This window comes from Ranitomeya imitator, chromosome 6, assembly GCF_032444005.1.
Source record: "Ranitomeya imitator isolate aRanImi1 chromosome 6, aRanImi1.pri, whole genome shotgun sequence".
Lineage (NCBI taxonomy): Eukaryota > Metazoa > Chordata > Amphibia > Anura > Dendrobatidae > Ranitomeya > Ranitomeya imitator.
The window spans coordinates 301571785-301595324 of NC_091287.1; the positions used below are offsets into that span (position 1 = coordinate 301571785).

General features: G+C 41.8%; 1 protein-coding gene across 4 annotated transcripts in view; it reads right to left on the reverse strand.

Annotated features, from left to right (window-relative positions):
- Positions 1-637: 637 nt before the first annotated feature.
- Positions 638-23540, reverse strand: part of RREB1 (ras responsive element binding protein 1) — a 93550-nt gene continuing 70647 nt past the window's right edge. For 3 of the 4 annotated variants that reach the window (XM_069730699.1, XM_069730700.1, XM_069730701.1), the window contains 6 exons: positions 23287-23423; positions 16290-16479; positions 11258-13970; positions 6458-6622; positions 4661-5368; positions 638-3869 (listed from right to left, as the gene is read on the reverse strand). In XM_069730699.1, coding sequence (XP_069586800.1) covers positions 3424-3869; positions 4661-5368; positions 6458-6622; positions 11258-13970; positions 16290-16479; positions 23287-23423 — 4359 coding nt within the window. In that variant the 3' untranslated portion in view covers positions 638-3423. The remainder of the gene's footprint in view (positions 3870-4660; positions 5369-6457; positions 6623-11257; positions 13971-16289; positions 16480-23286; positions 23424-23540) is intronic. The other variant, XM_069730702.1, reaches the window with a different exon arrangement.

The window sequence follows — 23540 nt, forward strand, 5'->3', positions numbered from 1 at the left end:
CCGAGCCCGGTCGCAGCTGCGACCACTACGACCGTGGTGGTTACGCTCCTGCTAACAGGCATGTAGTTGCTAACAAAGGCAACTACCTGCCTCTTCTACTCGACGTCAGCTCTGAGAAGTCAAAGACCATTCCTGTCGGTGATTCACCAACAGAACAGCTCTTCTTCTTCCAGGTTGCTCGGTCAATGGGGCGTGACTGCCAATGTCATACTGATTGAGAGCAGAGTCCTTGCAGTTAGGCAATGGAGAGCCGGATGTCAATCAGTAGGACGTTGACAGTCACGCCCCGTCAACAGAGCAGAGCGGAAGAGAAGTCACTGCTCTGTTGGCGTGACGTCAGCAGAGGCTGGTGAATTTCCAGCAGGACCGGTCTGTAACCACTCTGTGCAAGTAGAGATCGGTGCTGCACACAACAGGCAGGTACAGTAGGTAGAAACTACCTGCCTGTTAGTTCTTAGGCCTATAGTAAAAAAAAATAAAAAATTATATAGTCCTGGATAACTCCTTTATGAGCTGTAGATCACTTGAAAACATTACCCCCATGTTAATTGTTGCCATCTATATGTTTATATGACCCCTTCATAGGTTTGTGTGCCAGAGCTGGAGACATACTCACAAAGTGCAGCCTACCAGTACATTAATTTTAAATATAATATTTTATTGCTTAGATTGTTTCATAAAGAACAGCATTTTATTCCGAATTTGGATGTATTGTACAGCTGAATAATAAGGAGGAAAACAAGTACCAAAACAAAAAGGATTCTCTGTTCATGTGGCATAGACCAGTCTTGTACACAATGCATAGCAGCAGTTGAAGTTCCCTTTAGAAAAATACGAAATTTGACATTGTCACCATAGCTTCCCCTTACAATGGTATGTCATTGCTAATGTTGTTCATACAGTCAGAGGACAGGAAGAAAAATCATTGGGATACTGGAATTGTGACTGTTCTGTAGCCCCCCGCTATAACATGATCAATATCGACGTGATGGGGCTTCTATTGCATTCACAGTCAAGTGCTTATTGTAGTGATTTCATGACCTCGGCTTTAAATATGTGGCGCACTTAATCTGATAAGTGGAAATGGTGAAAATTAATAAAATAATTCATAGAAATCAATCTGCAAAGCCCTGAGAGAAAATAAAGAAAAAAAATAGCTGAACATGCAAACTAAATATCTACGATTCACCCAGAGTTCAATCATGGCATATACTTCACAGTTTAATATCCAAGACACAATAGTTTGGGAACAACTCATATTAAATTTATGATATATTTGTATTTAGAACAAAACATATGATAAAGACCTTATCTATCAGGGTATACATACATTAAATAAAGCTTTCATTCCGGTTTCATTATTGCTAACAGACGTCCCGCTGTTCTGATGGGCCGATCAGATTTTTGATACATCACTTTACAGTAAAACGTGTAACATCAATGGTCTGGAGACGTACAACTTAAAAGAAAATGACTAAAATATACACTTGTCCTTTAATTGATTCTGATTAATAAGAACACTTGGTAAAAAATAAGTAGGAATCATTGGTTGTGATTTACCATTCTCCAGAGATAGTCACGAGTGTCTATAGATCTGCTCATCTCATACAGAAATATATTAGTTTCCACAGAACATATATTGTTTTTTCGCTTTTAGAAAGGCATCGATTTAGCTGCTGCTCTGTAATATTGGTCATTTAGTTGATTGTCAGGCATTGCACAGATACTGTGACAGTGTATTACTGAACGATCCCTCTCGGACTTGACCTCCATTTAGACTCCCGATTTAGGAGGAGTTCGAATAAGACTCTTCTCCAACAGCCCCGCCACATTTTCAATAGCTGCAGGGTCTAGACTAAATGCTGAAAAATCAGAACTTGTGAAATGTTGAGGTTATAATCTCAAATACTGCTTTGTGGAAATGCAGAAGCAATACCCCCAGCAATCAACCGATGTGCTAGCGGCCAGAAGAGGACCTTCGTAATACCAGTCTCCATGACACAAAGAGCCTGGGCCACTGATAAATCAAAAAGTAACTGATATATGTGTATAATCGGTGTAAAGGGAGGCATATAGTCTTCAATAACAAAAACATTGTGAACATATTTTCACGTCCTAGAGGTCACGAAACCCGAGGGGGCAAATTGCACAGTTACAGTAGGGTGTATATATATAACAAACTGCTCATTCGTATTTGTATCTAAGTGTGTAGACATATATGCAACATATACACACACACATACCCAACAAGCACACTAGATATATATATATACGCACAGACATACACCATTCCTGAACAGGCTCATCTTCAAGCGCCATAGTACAAATTCTAATCTAGCTCCTCCTTTTCTCCAGTAGTACAATCCTGCCTAAAACAAATGATGAAAACCCGAAAGGTAAGGCCTCTTATATTGGAAGACAGAACTCTTTTTACTTCTTTTCACAGTCCACTTCTGTCCTCCTCCAACCTCAATGGCAGGACAAGAAAGTCTCCATTTGCCTTATTGTGCACAAACCTCTGTTTTCACTGAGAACAGGGTTGGAATGGTGCAATGCGAGAGAACTGTTGAAGGCTAGGATCCAAAATAATAAAAAAAAAGTTTATATTTTTACATATTTATTAATACCAGGACTCAAAAGTTACTTGGTAGTATTTGAAAAAAAAAAAAAAAAAAAAAGAGGCAAATATTGCCCATACGGTTCTGCAAAATGCAGAGACTAGTAAGCTGTTGAATTCAAGCAAACAGAATTGAGACATCGGTGGGCAGATAGTTCCATCGGTGGTGATGTTTCTGCTGAATCCTCTGTGTGTGTTTCTCTGAGGTAGAACAACTACTCAATAAGAACACCATACAGATATGTTATGTGCAGGATTGAATTGCGAAGTTCAGAACTGCCTTTTCTTTTTTTTTTCCTGGCTTATAACGACTGCCATACGCTTTGTAAAGAAATTCATCCAGCACTTGTACAATGCACAAAAGTCCACAGCAAATTAAAAGCTCAGAAATGTTGAAGATCAGGGGGTCTGGTAGAAAACCTTTCCTGCATGTCCACTGACTTTCTTCCAGTTATTGGCTGCAGTAACTTATTGTTTTCTCCACAACCTGAAAAGTCCACTTCTGGAAAGACAGTGATTGATGAACACACAAACAATAGTTAATGCATCAATGGGAAATGTCCTCTTTGAAAATCCATCAAAGTTATTTCCTCTTTTACGTACAAAACTGAATATTGAAAAAGTGTAATACCAAAACACATAATAAAGTAGTAAGGCACTCAATATCCATATAAAGTTTATCTAAACAAAGGTTATGGCACGTGGTATGGCCTGCCATAATCTGCTGTAGAAAATGCATCTGAAAAGGTCAAGTGTAAGTATGGTTCTTTCTTTGCAAAACAGGAAGGGCTCCTCCCAATATTGGCTCATTTAGGCCCTGCAATAGACTGAGATCCCTCTGAGGTTATAGGATTCATGGTAGCCTTTTCCGGCTTCTTATTACTACCCTCTACATTTTTCAGGTCTGGATCGTGTTGACCTTCTTTCAGGGCGTCTCTTACTGATGCAGCTTTATTGCTTTGAGATGATTCCTCAGCATCCACATTGGAAAACGCGCTTTTTTTGCTCCTAGTCGCAGCCTGGCTGTTAGGTGTTGGTGTATCGCATTCATTTTCAGATATGTGGTGAGTACTGCTCTGCATGGACTCAGCATCACTTTCATCATCACCTCTAAGCAGCCGTTCCTCCTTGTCGCTTTCTTTCTCCTGGCTTTTATTATCTCTTATTTTCTGGTGGATTCGCTGATGACGAACCAGACTGTGCTTCAGAGTAAATGTGCGCTCACATGTCTGGCATTTGTAAGGTCGCTCACCTACAAAATAAATAAATGAAAAGAATCTATTAGCACAGAGTTTGCAAATCAAGTATCTACTTTACCCTGACTGAATATATTGTATATAGGAAATGACAAGGATTTTCTAGTATACCCTGTACTCGTGAATGGATACCAAAAACAGAAAGCCACTAAAGCCCACCATACAATTGTATGGCAATTGGCCTAATGAAGCTTCAGCTGATCGTTCGGTTGCCCACCATCTCAGCCAATTCTCTCATGCACAGGAGCACTCGTTCAGCTGATCACTCCTGTTCTATGTATGAGAAAGCCATCCTCTGACACGTCGGCTGGTGGCTTATCTCCAGGAGAACAATGCAATTGGCAGTTCAAAATGAAACACGAGTGATAGACATCTTCCCCAACCACCAGTCGGCCGGAGCCCCCATTCACATTAGACTGTTGGCCGAACTGGAAGATTTCAAAGAGTTTGGCCAACATTAGTCTAATGTGTATGGGGGCCTTAAAAGGGTTTTCCCCACGAAGTTCATTTTAATGTATATATATATCTGGAATAAAAATAATTTCCACAATTGGATCTGTTAAAAACATGTTCTCAGCCATTACACATTAGGGACACATTTATAAGATTATCTCAGCATAGGAACGTGTTCTTAACACATCCAATTGTGAAACATATTTTTATTCGAAGATCTATTAATTAAAATGTACTTTGTTCATGTGAAAACCTCTTTAAGTCTTAACCTGGGTGTTTAGATACAGGGCTTGAACAGTAGACTGAATCTTTGTGAAGTTGAAGCCACACTTACCTGTGTGAGATCTCATATGTCTTGTGAGATCCTGAAGGGACCAGAAACGTTTACTACAGACTGTGCAGATCTTTTTCCGTTTGTCTGCCTTTGTCCCCTTTGTCTCTGGCTTGGTGTCCTTGTCTTCATCACTTTTATCCAATAACTTCTCCATTTTCTCCTCAAAGTTCTCCTCATTCTCCACTAGCTTCTGTCCCAAGGGTTCGGCTACCATAGTATATTTAGAGATTTTTAAGTCAACAGGGAGCTCTTCATCTGGACTTCCTTGATCATCAGCAGTAACATGAGTGGAATTGCAGACAGGGGTCAATACCTCATTGGATTCATTTTCAACATTTTTCTCTTGTCCCTTGCTTACACACGAGTGTGCCCTTTTATGTCTGCCAAGAGTAGCAGCAAATTTAAAGTTTTTGCCACAAACATCACAAGAGTTGTTGGTTGCGTGCTCGCCAGTTGACAGCTTGAACTCAATTAGCTTACTTGCAAAATTAAGGTCAAGGCTTTTGTTGCTCACAGCATCATCCTCTAACTGCTGCTCTCCATCCTCCTTGGACTCCTCTTGGTCTACAGTCATATTCTCAGTCTGCTGGTCCTTGGATACCTGTTCAGTGTCTGTTATTGGAGCCTGCTCCGCTTTATCTCTTTCCCCAGAAGTCAGGTCTAGAACATCAACTTCTGCTGCCGACAAATCCGCATCAGACTGACTGTCTATAAAGACACATTAACAATAGCTTAGTAAATTGCCCATCACCGACCACCTCTCAATAAGGCACTACACTGCTATTTTGGCTGCAACATGTGAACAAGATAAATCTATGTTGCTCAACGTAATGCAGGTGAATGGAGTCACATTACGATACTGCAACAAACAAAAAAAAAAGGAATAGCTCTGTCTCTTTGCTTGTCGCAGTTGCATTACCTTGTCGGTTGCAATGCAACCCCATTCATCGGCATCAGACTGCGATGTAGAAGCGACAGAGCGATTTTTAGAGGGTTGCGGTCAAAATTGCCATGTAGCCCCTGCCTAAAACAGAAATAATCTATGAAGCAAAGGATCTTACACCCCTAAATATTCCCTTTCCATCCATAAGTCATTGTATAGCCAAGAACAAATTAAAAACTATGTAACATGAGAAAATAATCTAAATAAAAAAAAAATTTTGTATTATACCTAACTTGGGCACTGCACACATTCAGTGACGCACTCAAAACTCTGCCTTCTGATGTTACTACTGCACACGTGGAACATGCAAGATTAATTCCTATATTATACTGTAGTCTTATGCTTGGCAGATAGAGGTTCTATACTTCACAATGGAGTAGTGTACAGTGTCGATCTCTCGCCATGCCAGGTTTTATACAAACACTGAGTTGGGCAAAGTCAGCACTAACATAGACATACAAATTAAAGTCATCACAACCCATCATTTTCAATGGGGCTGGGACCATCTAATGTGCATGGAGGTCCGTCGAATCTTCCCCAACAGATGACGTCGGGTTGATAAGGATCGGGTCGTTGGAAGTTAAATGCCAGCTTCTTCTGTTCTCTGAGAAGTTGCCAGCAGAGATGTCTGAACACTTTCTTACTACCCTCTCCACTCAAAGCACATGAACGCACGGCTGAGACGGGCATTCATATGTTCAGGGCTGTAGGGTTGGATAGCTATTGGCCCAGAGCTATCTAATGTGTATGGCCACCGTAGGTCTGCTAGTAATATACAGATGTGACACTGGCACGTATGTAGACAATGACCCATAGCTATTTAATTAGAAAAGGAAGAAGCTAAAATGTGCTACCTGTGCTATCATGAGATCCAACATCACTTTCTTTAGACTGGCCCAGGAGACCGTTTCTTCTTAAGGAGAGGTTGGCAACTCCATGTTTGCGTAAAAGATGGCGCTCACAGTTCGATTTAGTAGAAAAGAAGGCATCGCACTGTGCACATGGGTAGGGCTTCTGACCTGAAGCAGGAAAAAAAATTACATTTATCCCACTTGCTATAAAAGGTACACAAATGCTACATATTAGGGCATTGTAAAGAGAGAATGTATGGAAATAAGTGATGGAAATAGGGCAGCATGGGCTAATATTGGGTATAAGCACAGGGCACGGGAGTCAGAAGTGATGTGGGTTGAAGCAATAGAGGGGGGGAGGGCATAAATATCCTTTAGAACAAGAGAACCTCTCTAGGCCGGATACAAAAGCTGCATTATGAGCACCCACTCTGCTTTAATCTGCTTCAAGTTGTTTGTTTTGCTGCTAATTAACGGCTAAATCTGCATTAGGAGATTGCATGGACCAATCCTTACTACCAGGCCGTCATGTGACCACACTATGCCTAATTACATGAATATCCATGCCATTCCACGGTCATTTGCGAGGAAGGAAAGCTTTGTATCAAGTGACAATGACCGCAGTCAGCAGATTTCGGCCTCTTAAGCACAAACATACAAGACAATTAGGATGAGTTCACATTCGACAGATTTGTTGCAGAAATGTGTCATTCATCTGAATGGGGCCTGCAGAGATCCATGTGCCTGCCACCAACACAACCCTACGCAGAATGGAATGGATTTTCAGACATTTTTGCAACAAATCTGTGTGAATCGATCCGAATGCTGCATGGTATTATTTGGGGACACATCGTGCTGAACTAGACAGCAGATCCAACAAGCTGCTCCTAATTTCACAAGCACTTCATCGGGAGAAAAATATTATGGCCCTGAAGAAATAAATTCGAGGGTATTGCTAAATTCCTTGAATAGTCAGGCGTCTGCCCTACATGATAGCACAAGGGGATGGTCAAGGGTTGTGGAATGCGTTGCCCACCGCAATATGGAACCAGTTTTCCCGAGACGCAAGCTACGTGTAGGGTACACCCGATATTGCGTTTTTTAGTGGAAATCGTCTGTAACTAATCTGCTTGTATTACATGTGTATTTATAAGGAGATTTTCCATGGATTACACCCTATGCATTGCAGAGGGTTAAATCAGTGGATAAAGTTTTAATTTATGCTGCGGGTTTCCAATCGGTTTCACAGGTCAATTTATGCGAGTATGTCAGGCAGCGTATTTATGCAGGTCTTGGAGGAGATTTTATGAATACACCCCAAGAATCCATACGAGAAGCCGGTAGCATAAAATCTACCTGTGAATATACCCAGAAACGGCAACAAACATTTAGTATGTTGTGTAGCATCTTGTGATGTGATCCTCATTCCAAGGTAAACGGTTTATTGGATCCATCTAAATCTAACACATGCATACAGGATGAAGGTCATCTATACCTTTTAGGGTTCACTCACATGAGCCATGATTCTCATTGTTAGAGAACAGGGCTGATTATGCTAATGACACACCGTACAAACTGAGTTTGATCCAAGTGTCATTTTACTGCGTTCAGATTCTCTGTCACGAGAGAAATCGTATCACAGGTATGGAGAAGATGGAGAACTTAATTTCTCCATCGTCTGTATCCCAATGAAGCAGACTGCACTCGGATAACATACAAGCACAGTCAGAAGCTTTACACACACACACACACACACACACTTCAATGGGCATATGTGATCTGATTTGTGCAGCCACTCGCAGCATGCCGAATCGGCAATAGAAAGAAAAAAGAATGCAGATCTGCACTGCTCCGTAGTATAAGATTGGTCAGAGTGCTATCCGATAAAACATGAGATAGCACTGGGCCGAGTTATACGCTCATGTGAGTGAGCCCTTAAAGTGAGATACGTGTCAAAAGATAGCAGCAAGCTAAAAGTTAAAAAATTAAAAACTCGTACATAAAAGCTCTACGATCAGTCACCTTAGCAAAGGGTTATACAGCATATACTACATTTTAAATATTTTTTTAGGGGATTTCTTCTTGGATGACCTAGTTTTGTTGGAAGAGATTTCACAAATTGAGCAGATGAGGTGGTTCCCACACTGCTAGGATCCACAGTGATGATCATCTATAATCTCTAGCAAGAGTTCTAGTTCCCAATAGCGCCTCACAAGTCAAGCATTACATACAGTGGGGCAAAAAAGTATTTAGTCAGTCAGCAATAGTGCAAGTTTCACCACTTAAAAAGATGAGAGGCGTCTGTAATTTACATCATAGGTAGACCTCAACTATGGGAGACAAACTGAGAAAAAAAAATCCAGAAAATCACATTGTCTGTTTTTTTAACATTTTATTTGCATATTATGGTGGAAAATAAGTATTTGGTCAGAAACAAAATTTCATCTCAATACTTTGTAATATATCCTTTGTTGGCAATGACAGAGGTCAAACGTTTTCTGTAAGTCTTCACAAGGTTGCCACACACTGTTGTTGGTATGTTGGCCCATTCCTCCATGCAGATCTCCTCTAGAGCAGTGATGTTTTTGGCTTTTCGCTTGGCAACACGGACTTTCAACTCCCTCCAAAGGTTTTCTATAGGGTTGAGATCTGGAGACTGGCTAGGCCACTCCAGGACCTTGAAATGCTTCTTACGAAGCCACTCCTTCATTGCCCTGGTGGTGTGCTTTGGATCATTGTCATGTTGAAAGACCCAGCCACGTTTCATCTTCAATGCCCTTGCTGATGGAAGGAGGTTTGCACTCAAAATCTCACGATACATGGCCCCATTCATTCTTTCATGTACCCGGATCAGTCGTCCTGGCCCCTTTGCAGAGAATCAGCCCCAAAGCATGATGTTTCCACCACCATGCTTTACAGTAGGTATGGTGTTTGATGGATGCAACTCAGTATTCTTTTTCCTCCAAACACGACAAGTTGTGTTTCTACCAAACAGTTCCAGTTTGGTTTCATCAGACCATAGGACATTCTCCCAAAACTCCTCTGGATCATCCAAATGCTCTCTAGCAAACTTCAGACGGGCCCGGACATGTACTGGCTTAAGCAGTGGGACACGTCTGGCACTGCAGGATCTGAGTCCATGGTGGCGTAGTGTGTTACTTATGGTAGGCCTTGTTACATTGGTCCCAGCTCTCTGCAGTTCATTCACTAGGTCCCCCCGCGTGGTTCTGGGATTTTTGCTCACCGTTCTTGTGATCATTCTGACCCCACGGGGTGGGATTTTGCGTGGAGCCCCAGATCGAGGGAGATTATCAGTGGTCTTGTATGTCTTCCATTTTCTAATTATTGCTCCCACTGTTGATTTCTTCACTCCAAGCTGGTTGGCTATTGCAGATTCAGTCTTCCCAGCCTGGTGCAGGGCTACAATTTTGTTTCTGGTGTCCTTTGACAGCTCTTTGGTCTTCACCATAGTGGAGTTTGGAGTCAGACTGTTTGAGGGTGTGCACAGGTGTCTTTTTATACTGACAACAAGTTTAATCAGGTGCCATTACTACAGGTAATGAGTGGAGGAAAGAGGAGACTCTTAAAGAAGAAGTTACAGGTCTGTGAGAGCCAGAAATCTTGATTGTTTGTTTCTGACCAAATACTTATTTTCCACCATAATATGCAAAAAAAATTATAAAAAAACAGACAATGTGATTTTCTGGATTTTTTTTTCTCAGTTTGTCTCCCATAGTTGAGGTCTACCTACGATGTAAATTACAGACGCCTCTCATCTTTTTAAGTGGTGGAACTTGCACTATTGCTGACTGACTAAATACTTTTTTGCCCCACTGTAGCTCCCAAGAAAACAAATCAATGGTCTGTAAATGTAATGCATAGAAATAATAGGTGTTCCAGAGCAGGAGACATTTATTGTAGCTGCTTTCCAGAAAAATTAGGAACAAAGGACCATCCCCACACCACGAAAAAGGTCCTTTCGACCAACTGGGCGTATACCACAGAACGTCTTTGTAGAAGTTTACTTTTCCTCCTCTGATGCTGGCCAATCAAAACATGGCCATGCCCACAAAGAATTTCTGCGGTATATGCCCAGTTGGTTAGAGGGAAAATTTGCATGTTTATTATTACCGTTGTTATAACTTTGGAATGAAGAGGCACATAAAAAAAAGATCCAAAATCAATGGCACCAATGAAAAAAAAAAATCCAGTGAAAGGTGGTCTTTAAATTGTACAATGCAATTCTATATAAAGACCTGAGGCCATTTAGTGACCATCAAGCCAAAACATTACTATCTGAAGGGTTCGACTGGATGGGTAAACTTATTTCGACAGATGTGGGTCACTCATTTAGGACTCTATTCTAGATGGAGCAGATAGCAGCTGCAGTGTGTCATTGTGGAGGGCCCAGCACATCCAGACATTACAGAGTCAGACCATTGATTTCAATGTGCATTGTATAATGCATCATTTTTTCCCCATAGGTGTCAGGCCAGGGAATCGCAACACCTATGTTAGGTTCCCCCAAAAGATCATAGCAGCTGGACTATCTATGATCACCTTATTGTCAGGAGATCCTTCTAGCATAAAGGCATTGTTCAAAGTGTACATTTACATGGTTATACCTGCAGTTCTGTTTAAAAGATGGAAACTATATGTAAACTCCCTATTTACATGAATGCAGCTTTGAAAGCACAATGGAGGATATACAATCATATTTAGCTGAAAACTTTATAGAGGTTAACATCTCTTTTACCAACTGAAGTACTAGAAAAGCTTGAAAACAGATCTAGACTATCTTACCTGTGTGAGTCAACATGTGTCTCTGTAAGGAGCTAGCCCAGGGAAAAACACGGGGACAGTAAGGACAGGTAATCTTCTGCAAGGAATTGGAGTAAGAATTTCTTTTCGCCTTTTTATCTTCACCACTATCTCGCTCATCTTCACTAGTACCATTTTTGTCTATAGCATCTTTAAGGTGTTCGGTGGACTGCAGATAAGGACTGAACTTGTTAGTGTCCGTTGTGGCCAACATCTTCTCGACACTTGCAAATTCACCGCTTGATTCAAGGTCTACACCAATTGCTATCTTAGGTTTATTTTTAGTTCCCTTCTTTCTGCCCCTTTTCTTTGCTCCAGTAATTAAAGTAGTTGGACTGGAGAGGTCTGATGGACTTGTCGAGCTTGAAACATTCTTTGATGAATCACTGGGAAGAACAGGTTCCTTGTTTTGGATGGTCATCTTGGATTTGGAAGCGCCAGATTTTTCAGTGGTTGAAGGACTGTTGGCAGGAGCAACTTGAGAACTTATTGTTGTTATATCAGTTTTGAGCATGGAGGAAGCAGATGATACTGAAGAAATGATCTGTGCAATGGAAGCCAGAGGTGGCAATTCTTTAGTGACTGTAGGCTTTGGCAAAAGTGGAGGTGGCTTAGGCCTCAGAGGGCGAAGTATAGTTGCATTTCCAAGAACAGCAGGAGAAATGATTGGAACAGTCAAGTGTATGGGGTTTTTCACTTGTTTGGAATGTGTGATAGCTGCAGCTTTTTCTAGTAGCTCGTTGGCACTTAGGGGAAGTGGGTATGGCTGACAACTAAACAGTTGACCAACATGGCCACTTATTTGCTCTTGAGTGTTTGGTTGAATAAGTGGGTTTTCTTTGTCCTGCTTAACAGGTTTAGGTATAGAGAGATCAATGGGTTCCATGGAGGAATCATAAGAGGCAGGAGAGTTGTAGAGAGGTTCCTCCTTCACTGGAAACATACTTGGGTTTTTGTTCTTTTGGGAAAAGTCTAAGGGTTCATCAAGGTCCACAGGAAAGCTGGTAGCAGGTTCAAGTTTTAGAAAAGAAGAAACACTTGCGTGAAGAAAGCCATTTTGTGGTTCCAGGTAAGATGTGGTAGGCTTGCGCTCGAGATAAGAACTATCCTCCAAAGGTGGAGTGTCTGTTCTATTTTGCCCTGGGCTACAAGAACCACACAATATGTGGTTCTCTATTTCTTTTTCTTGAATATGCTGGTGTTGTTTGAGTATGTGGTGAATGCAGTTTCTTTTTGCAGAGAAAGCATTGCCACACTCTCTGCATTCAAAAAGTTTCTTTTTCTGAAAGTTGCTGTGACTCCTCATGTGTATATGAAGAGCACGATAACTCTTTAAGTCTTCCCCGCAGCATTTACAAACTGTATCAGGTGAACAGAGAGCATCAACCATTTCAGATGTATTTGTAGATACATAGTCAATGTTCTTTTCTATATCCTTCCTGGTGACCTTTAAGTGCTTCTTACGTAGGTGTCTCTCACAGTTAGCTTTAACAGTGAAAGGGTACTGGCATATTTTGCATATGTAAGGTCTTTCACCACTGTGTGTTCGCAGGTGACGTATTAGTGCCGCCTTGTCAGCCGCAATATAATCACATATGTTACACTGGTAAGGTGATATTCCCAAATGGGTGCGTATGTGGGCCCGTAATACACCGGAGAATGTAAACACCTGATCACAGAAGCGGCAAGGATAAAATACTTTTTTAGCTTGGGTTGTTTTTTTGCCGTTTGATCCAGAAATAATTGATTTCAAATCCCCTTCAGCTACCTCTTGTTTGATCTTTGCCTCCAGGTCTAGCGGCATGAAGGCTTCTATAATACTGTCCTGTTCTAGCTGTGTCTTCAGATCTCGTGGTTTCAGTAATTCTGAGTTTGGTAGATGAGAGTTTTGAGTAGAGGAGCTATAGTTGGCTCCAGGCCTGGATTGTAAATATATGGCGCTTGTGGCAGATTCCACGCTGTTCTTTATCATCCTCAAAGGTGGAGGAGGAAGGCTAGGGCTGATGCAGCCTGGAGATGCCTGCTGATTCGTAACAAGTGATGGAGGTGTAGAGGCAGCAACAACTGTACGAGGAGTCACTGGTGGCTTTGGCTTCAATAGCGGCATATGTTTAATCATGGCAGGAGACGTTTTAGACAATGGCGGAAGACTAATCTGAGATGGTGCTGAAGAAGCCATCTTTAATATCTGCTGAATATCAGCCAACTCTCCAGAGAAAGGTTTTACCACAATGCTGTTGTCTGGTTGAATAGTAAAGCCTTTTTGGAAAGGCTGCAATGAAAGCAATTTCATGTTTTCTTTTACGGAGGGTAGAACTGAGAATGGACCACCAACAGGGGGCGCTTCTAAAGGGGACAACTTCAGCATGGTTGTGCTGCAACCAAGCTCATGAGGTAGGTTGCTCTTCATAGCCTCTATGTGTAAGGCCTGGAGACCTTCTGATGAATTGTTCTCCTGACTGAGAGGCTTGATGTCTTTGGTGTACTGTAGACCCAAGGCTGCCATAAAAGCTTTCTGTTCTTGTTCCTCCTCAACCAATTCTGCAGTTTTGTACAGATTGTTAACCTGACCGTCCTTATGGGTTTCCATATGCAGTTTGAGTGCCGATGGCATTGGGAAGGCTTTGTTGCAGATTTCACATACAAAGCTATGCAATTCACTGATGCATCTTCTTAGGTTGATTTCACACCAAGCCTAATCGGGAGCAAGGAACAGAATATTGTATGTGTAAATCAGTACAGCATTATAGTATTAGACAAAACCTTTAAAATGTACTGACCAATCATTAATCTGCAGCTAAATGAAAAAAAAAATACATGAAATAAAATCCAATTCAAGCTCCTACCAATGTGGTTACGGTATGTATTAATTACTCTGATGTAAAAGTATCTAGTGAGAGGTCATGGCTTCTTAATATGCATAAAAATGACTATTCTGGATGTGGATGGGTTAACATCTATCTGGGTCTAAGGGCAGACCACTATTTTTTTTCCTCCACATGCCATTTAAAGCCTTGTGAACTGGGGATTAGAATGATAAGCCCTTTACTGCTATAGAAACCCAAAGAGCATTGCATGTCTCGCTGTGATACTCTACATCCAGCCTATTGCACAAAACAAACAGCTGACCATCTTCCTTTTGTACCTCTTTCTTAAATAGCAGCTTAGTGCAAGATGCCCTGAAAGACTGCCCCGCCATACCCCCGCCATCCAAGAGATTACGTTTTGTCATAATGTTCTAGCAATTAATTACCTCGGAATCTGGCTAGAACAATTATATCCAAAGAAAGCTGGATACAATGTAGCAACACCTTCAGAATGCCTACAATTTGTTGCTATACATTACGGTAGATATATCTATTGTATATAATCATTTGGATTACATTTATAATTAATACATTTATTTCTCATTAGATACATTTTATTGACTACAAATCTTGAATTATGAGTATCAAGAGACATCTGTGGAATGTAGAATTTCTCGCGTTAAAGAGAATCTGTAACCAGGTTCTTGCTATTTAATCTGAAAGGAGCATGATGTAGAGGCAGAGACCCTGATTCCAGTGATATGTCTTCTACTGAGCTGCTTGTTATCGTTTCAATAAAATCAGTGTTTTATCAGCAGGGTATTATCACTAGATGACTAGTAGTCTCCTGCTATGTAGTCCTCCTGCTCTGTGTAGTCCATTGATTAGCAGTTTTCTGCCTATGCACAGTGTATGCAGAAAGCTGTTAATCAGTGATGTGGGTGGGTTTACACAGAGCTCAATGCAGCAGAGAAAACAGTGATTTTATCAAACCCGCAGCACGTTGCCCAGTAAGTAACACATTGCTGCAATCACAGTCTCAGCCACCACATCATGCTGCTCTCAGAATACACAGCAAAAACCTGGTGACAGATTCCCTTTAATAAAGTGATTTCTAGTTTATTAATAGATGGCTGTTAGGTGTGGTGCCAAAAAGCCATCATGAATTGGCCACGGAAATTTAACACAACACTTGGCCATTTATTTCAATCTCTGCCCATGATAAATGAAGGTCTAACTAAACTAAAGGCCCCCATACACATGTAATAAAAGTCGGCCAAACTCTCAGATTTCAATGGAATCCTCCAACCATCTAATGTGTATGGTAGCCAACTGACTGTCCCTTGTAATATTACGTTGAGGGACATGAGGATCTGGAAAGTTGGAATTCAACAATTTTATTCGTGGGAAGATAAGCCGCCGCCAGAAGATTCTGGCAGAAGCTCTCTCATCAGGAACACCGCAATGCTCGGCCTAGCGAGCCAGAAGACAGCCACTGGCCCAAGATTACGGATACGCCTCATCCAGCCTACTGCACACACATTAGCCCATCAACTTGCTTTTGTATTTCTTTGTTAAAAAGCAGCGTTGTGCAAGATGCCCTGAAAAGACTGCTCTTCCATACCCCTGCCATCCAAGATGCTAGTTCGGCCGGCAGCTATCTAATATGTTTGGCCAGATTAAGAGCCCTCATATTTCGAGGGCATGTAATGGCACTTCCCTTAGCCTTTTTTAGGTCACAGATAATAAAATCTATAGTCTTTTAGGGTTTGTCCAATGAAAACAAGTTCTTGCCTATCCAACAGGTGATTGGTGGGTGTCCAACCACTGGAAACCGCACCATATCGGCAGACTGGGGAATTTTTATTCCAAATGGAGAACTTTTATCCCAGTTACAAAGGAGTGGCAGGTCAGACTCCCAACCAATGCTCTATTCATTCTCTATGGGGCTGCCGAAGAAAGCAGTCCCATAGGGAATGAATGGAGGAGAAGTCAAGCATGCACACTGCCGCCCCATTTAAATGGGGTTAAAAGCGGCCCGTTCTGCCAATCAGTGCAGGTCTCAGTAGACACACTGACTGATCTACCAGTTATCATCTACCATAGGGAAAGGTAATAACTTCATTTTCAGTGGACAACCCTATAAAGCTGTATTTTCTGTAGCTAGCACAACATGTGATTCTATAGTACTAATAGGCATTCCTTACCTGAGAAATGATAGGGAACTTCTTGCAAGAGAAGTCCGTAAAGCCCAAATCGTTAAATCCAGCCGGGATAGCAGGGTTGTTTTGAATGAATGGCTTTCCAGACTGGTCTAGGGGGAGCAGCTTGTGGATTACAGAATTGTGTCTTAGCAGACCACGGAGGGTACGAAATGAAATGCAGCAAGTGTCACACCTGGGGAAAAAAAAAAATAGAAAGCTTAGGAAAGATGAACGTTATTCAGACCGAAATCCGCACAAGATGAGATCACACTTGACCTGAAATCCACAGGCTATCGTTGCTGTGCAGTTGGAAAACAAATTTATTTGATTTTTTACTTTTATGACTAATTTGTCTTTTCTCTGACCCCAATATCTTCTATATAACTTCTTCAGCTACAGGCAAACAAGTGTATAACCTATGTGACATGTAATGTGTTTATGCAATGCCTGAAATCTGCTTACAATATACAGATAAATTGTAATGGGCGTAAATAGCATAGAAATAACTAAATGTATCTGTAAGGTTTAAAATATCTCAACTAGCCGAGAGGATGGAGGTGTCAAAAACAGAAAGGACTTGATCACCAAGCTTGGTACTTCTAATTTTGCATTACCTCTTTTCTGTCATCACTTGCCCCATCCCCCTTGACCAAGAGCAGCATAATTGTTGGCGTTCCCTTTCTCACAAGGGTGCCACAAAAGGAAAACAAATCCCTGCCATACCTAGATGGTTGTAATAAAACCCCCTTGGCCCAGCACTTAGCACCTGTTGATGGGTCTTCAAACTCTGAAAGGCAAACTGGAAGCCAGCATGAAAACTAGTTAAGAGTTGCCCCGACCATAGAGATGCTTAGCTGGAAGGAAGCCATTCACCACTGGCCTCCTGTATATTGCCTTTAAGCTGCTCCTCAAGGACAAGACAGGTCATTGCAAATCCATTTTGCGTCCTACAGACCATCAGGACTTCAGCATCTTAGACCTACCAGCCCTTCTAGTCCAAGATCACAAGTGAAGTTCAGCACATCGATATCATTTATACATTCTGACATTTTTTCCCTACAGTTTTGTCTTCTTGCTCCTTCAGTATAAATATATACCGTAATTTCATAGCTATAGTTTTGCTACATCCACAAATTAGGAAACAGTAGCCATTAGGACTCCAACATCTGAGCACCTAGGGTTTGTTTCTCTGCCTTTTAGCTTTGTAAATCTACAAACAGAAACTTAAAATATACTTTATACGCAATGAGCTTTTATAAAGTTATAAAAAATAAAAATAAATACGGTAGTAGGGCGCACCAAAAAAATGGTAAACCGTTCAAGTATATCAGTCTCAGATCTAACAGGTGCTAGACGCGAGGCCTACAATCGCATTTCTTGTGCCATACATCAATTAATCCAACTGCCTTGTACTCGAATAGTGATGAGTGAGCTAACTCCAATAAGGTGTTATTCGAGCATGCTCGGGTGTTATCTGAGTATATTGGGTGTGCTCCCACTATGAGTCCCCCTGGCTCCATGTTTTGTGGCTGTTAGACAGCAGAAACACCTGCAGGTATTCCCTAACAAACACTTGTTGCATCTGTCTAACAGCCGTGGATCATGCAGCCGCAGGGACTCGACAATATTATTTGAGCACGGCCAAGATACTCGGATGTTATCCAAGCACATATGCTCATCACTATTCTCTAATGATAGAAAAAAAAGGAATAATAAAAAATGCCAGGCTCCAGTTTGCCGTTCTAGCCTTGCGTCGCCCCTACATTGGCGGCATGCCAGGGCACAACACAGGTAAGCATAGGCAGGTGCTGTCATTGTTTAGCATTTAGGGTACAGCGCATGGTGGGCCCTGGTGTGTGTGTACTCGTATAATGTACCGCTTTATCCAGTGAGAAACATCTGCGTTCTGTTGTGGATGTACTAGTCAATTAATGATCTAATTAGCTTTATAGCACAGACATCTGGTCCCCAGGCTCCTCAGTTTAGCACCTATTTAGCTCTTTCGTGCGACAATGCCAATGCCCCTAAGACCAAGATGTTATTTCATTAGTAATATGTTCACCTCTAAACCTACAGGAAGGTAAATTCTCTAAAGTAATGGAGGATGCATCTTTAGTACCCAGCAATGCACAGAAGGCTGAGCCAGTTCCAGTCTCACCCGAGTATCCTATTTTTTTTTCTTCCCCCTCACAAGCTGAAATGGGAGACATCTCCCCTGTCTCTGTGAACTGACATCAAACAGCTGCACTGGCTTCAGCTGCTGGAAGCAACACTCTCACAACGGACACTGCCGGCTCGCTGAATGAGCAATGGAGGCTGAAAGGCTGGACACATCGCCCGAAATGCCCTCTTCACATCCCGACAAAGCGCTTCCTAAACACGCAAAAGAACAACCCTATGCATTTCTGGTACAAATCACTGTGTGTGCATATGTTAAAGCACCACGCCAGCGTTTTTTTATTTTCCTGCTGGAGTGGTGCTTCGAATCTAAAGTCCCCGCACTTAGTCTGATACTCACCTGCTGCTGTCTTCCCCTTCTACCGCTGCCACTCCAGTCTGTCTTCAGCAGTTTGTGACCTGCTGGATCCCTACTGGATGTCACATGCTGGAGGTCACAACTCAGTGTAAGTCTATGAGAACCCCGTTGGCTTTCACAGACTGGCACGGAGAGCTTGTGATGTAACTTCTGACCTGTGGTTAGGCAGAAGCTGTGGTCACAAGATGGGGTCGCAGGACCAGAGCAGCGGCAAAATAAAAAGGTGAAAACACAGGCGAGCGAGTATAAGACTATGGTCAAGGACTTTACATTATGAGCTTCACTCCCAGTGCTGAAAGAAGAAAAAAAAAACGCTGGAGTGGCGCTTTCAGTCTTAACTGATTAAGGGTTCCAAAGGTGCCAAGTGGTTAAAAGAAGTGAGCCGACCATTATTCAGACGTTTTCTGCTCTGAAGATGATTAATACTTTATAATAATAGTCAATAGGATGCCTGGATGAGTACCCGGGCGTCTTTTTGAGCGTTTCGGCAGAGTTTTTGTTTGAAGAACCAAAAAAAAAAAAAAAGTCTGGTAGACTCCAGTAAAAAAAAGATGCTCCCATAACACTGATGAAATGTTTTAAAAAAAGAAGAAAACCAGCTGAAAAACATCAAAAAAGACCCAAAAGAAACCCTACTAAAACAGACACATCAACAATTTGACTGAAAAAGACACTTGTGTGCACATACCCAAAGGCTGTGTGCACACGTTCAGGATTTTGTCAAGTTTGTTTTGCGTTTTTTCGCTATAAAAACTCTTAAAAAACGCATACATATGCATCCCATCATTTATAATGCATTCCGCAATTTTTGTGCATATGTTGCGCTTTTTTACGCGAAAAGAAATGCATCCCGGTAAAAAACGCAGCATGTTCATTCATTTTGAGGATTTCCCACTATATTACTGCATTGGGAACCTCCGGAAAAAACCCCACAAAAAACGCAGGTGGATTTCTTGCAGAAAATGTCTGGTTTTGTTCAGGAAATTTCTGCAAGGAATCCTGACGTGTGCACATAGCCTTAAAGTAGCTAGAATCACCCTAACCACCACCACCAACCACAGTAACTAAAAAAAAAGTGAAAAAAAAAAAGGAAAAAAAAACAAAAACAAACATAGTAGGTGCAAAACAGTTTCTAATCATCTTCTTCCATTGATCTATTAATTGCAAGACGCCCATCTTCATACAACATGAAATAGACCTGCTTTTCAGCATGGAAACAATGGACAGCAGGAGGTATGAGGAACTTCACGTGAAAGCCTCTTCTGTCATTTTCCAGTGTAAAATTACACATGCACGCAGCCGTCCGTCATCCAAACATGCATGCACACACACCTCCTACTCTAAGGTCTGAAACCATATCATTAGGGCTTCCTATTTTAAGGCTGCTGGTTATAGATTGGGCAGGTTGCCACTTACATTCCAGGCGCAGTGTAGCTGTTTTGGTCTGACCCTTACATAGGGATCTCACAAGGCCCCACTACACGCCACAGGATCTAAGCGTGCACACAGTAGGATAGAAACCAAGCTATACACCTAAATCTCCAAAAACAACATACTTATAGCATTCTAAAATAAGAAGACGGATGAGGAATTATTGGGCATCGTCAATTACTACTCTGTAAAAGAAATGACTAACGCTATCAGATGACATTAACCCATCATTACATTGTGTGACTGGCAGGAATGAGGATCTGCACTGCCCGCTATTATCACATTACAATTACAGACTATGTAGAACTGTAATAAAGATGCATAATAAATCAGAGCTCATGTAAAAGAGAAGTACGCACCCCGGAACATACAAGAGCAGACAAATCTATGTATCTAAACTAACTCATTTTCATGTTCCGTGGCACATCATTTACCAGTGAGAAAATCTTTATTCACTAGACGAAAATGTATTAATGACTATCCGCCAGGCTACTGGCAGAAAAAAAGAAAAAAAAAAAAAGTTATGGCACACACCAGATTTTCGCAAGAATTTGTGATTTTTTTCTGGTTTTCCACTGCTTTGGCCAGTTTTTTTTTTTTTTTCTTCAAAAACTGGACAGAGCTCCTGCTGCCCAACAACTTTACTACAGAAAATGGCAGAAAATGTAGAGCGAAAATACTCCCTATTATAGCAGCCGTAGATGTTACTTTCTGGTGCGCAATAATAAGTGAAGTTAGCTAGGAAAAAAAAGTGTGCAGAAAATGTAACTGGCATTTTATAAAAGTTATTATTACAGGTGCAGCAGCAGTGTGTTGCTGATCATCGAGGTCAGGGTCCCGAGACCCCCACCGATCAGTGAAAACACTGCCGGAAGTCCTTAGCTCCGGCATGAGCTGTGCGCAAGGTGCGATGTAAGGGCTCAATAGTAAGTAGTGATGCGCGAACATGCTTGGATAAGGAGTAAGGGCTCAACAGTAAGTAGTGATGCGCGAACATACTTGGATAAGGTGTAAGGGCTCAATAGTAAGTAGTGATGCGCGAACATGCTCGGATAAGGAGTAAGGCCTCAATAGTAAGTAGTGATGAGCGAACATACTTGGATAAGGAGTAAGGGCTCAATAGTAAGTAGTGATGAATGAACATGCTCGGATAAGGAGTAAGGGCTTAATAGTAAGTAGTGATGAGCGAACATGCTCGGATAAGGAGTAAGGGCTTAATAGTAAGTAGTGATGCGCGAACATGCTCGGATAAGGAGTAAGGCCTCAATAGTAAGTAGTGATGAGCGAACATACTTGGATAAGGAGTAAGGGCTCAATAGTAAGTAGTGATGAATGAACATGCTCGGATAAGGAGTAAGGGCTCAATAGTAAGTAGTGATGAGCGAACATGCTCGGATAAGGAGTAAGGGCTCAATAGTAAGTAGTGATGAGCGAACATGCTCGGATAAGGAGTAAGGGCTCAACAGTAAGTAGTGATGAGCGAACATACTTGGATAAGGAGTAAGGGCTCAATAGTAAGTAGTGATGAGCGAACATGCTCGGATAAGGTGTAAGGGCACAATAGTAAGTAGTGATGAGCGAACATGCTCGGATAAGGTGTAAGGGCACAATAGTAAATAGTGATGAGCGAACATGCTCGGATAAGGTGTAAGGGCTCAATAGTAAGTAGTGATGAGCGAACATGCTCGGATAAGGAGTAAGGGCTCAATAGTAAGAAGTGATGAGCGAACATGCTCGGATAAGGAGTAAGGGCTTAATAGTAAGTAGTGATGAGCGAACATGCTCAGATAAGGAGTAAGGGCTCAATAGTAAGTAGTGATGAGCGAACATGCTCGGATAAGGAGTAAGGACACAACAGTAAGTAGTGATGCGCGAACATGCTCGGATAAGGTGTAAGAGCTCAACAGTAAGTAGTGATGCGCGAACATGCTCGGATAAGGAGTAAGGGCTCAATAGTAAGTAGTGATGCGCGAACATGCTCGGATAAGGTGTAAGGGCTCAATAGTAAGTAGTGATGAGCGAGCATGCTCGGATAAGGAGTAAGGACACAACAGTAAGTAGTGATGCGCGAACATGCTCGGATAAGGAGTAAGGACACAACAGTAAGTAGTGATGCGCGAACATGCTCGGATAAGGAGTAAGGGCTCAATAGTAAGTAGTGATGCGCGAACATGCTCGGATAAGGTGTAAGGGCTCAATAGTAAGTAGTGATGCGCGAACATGCTCGGATAAGGTGTAAGGGCTCAATAGTAAGTAGTGATGCGCGAACATGCTCGGATAAGGAGTAAGGGCTCAATAGTAAGTAGTGATGAGCGAACATGCTCGGATAAGGTGTAAGGGCTCAATAGTAAAAGTGTACGGGTCTCTACATTCACTCTCGCAGAGCGGTGTACAGACCGGTAGGAGCACTTTCTGCATCAAAGTGGTGTTTTGAGCAATCGATGGGGGTTTCCCAATTAAAAGAACTATGCACTGCCTATAGTACATAAAAATTGTTATAAAATGATAGTTACCCATTAACACCACAAGGTCAGTGTAAGGCCAGGTTCACACTGCGTTTTAGCGGTCTGTTAGATGGACTGCGTTACACCGCGGCATAACGCAGTCCCTTAACGCCACCATTAAGCCATATGGTGGACGCATCACTAGCGCACGCCCACAATGGGCGTCCGCTAGCCATGTTCCGTCATTGCGTGACGGACCCTGAAACGAGGGCTGCAGCGTTTCCGGGTCTGTCACTGCTAGCGCAGATAGAGCATCTGCTATTAGCGCATGTGTTGAGCAGGCTGCTGTTAACGCAATGTGAACCTAGCCTTAATGGTATTGAACTTTTTTATTTTAACTCAAGTGTTCGTCCTGCTACCCCTGCTTTCCAGAAGGAATCCTCACCATTTTGATTTCCTTGCCCATAACAAGTTTTTTTTTATATATATTTGTTTTTTTTAATTTTTTTCTGAATTCCACTATAGATGCTTTCAACACTTGATGGCACGACAATCGGCAATAAACCCAAAGAAGAATCAGCTTCCTTACTTCAGAGAGGCTTCTGGATGAGACTCCATGTGAGTATACAGGCTAGACTTGCAAGTAAATTCTTTGAAGCACAGAGGGCAGGGAACGACATCCTCGGCCTTTTTCACTTGTTCCACTTGCTGAATTTCTTCAACCACCTTAAGAAATATAAGAGAGGTTATAAGAAGGGGGCTTACCAAGGAAGTAATGAAAATTTACACACTTTATCATTGAAGAGTATAGAGCACTTCGAGAAATGCACGCACAGTCCTCAT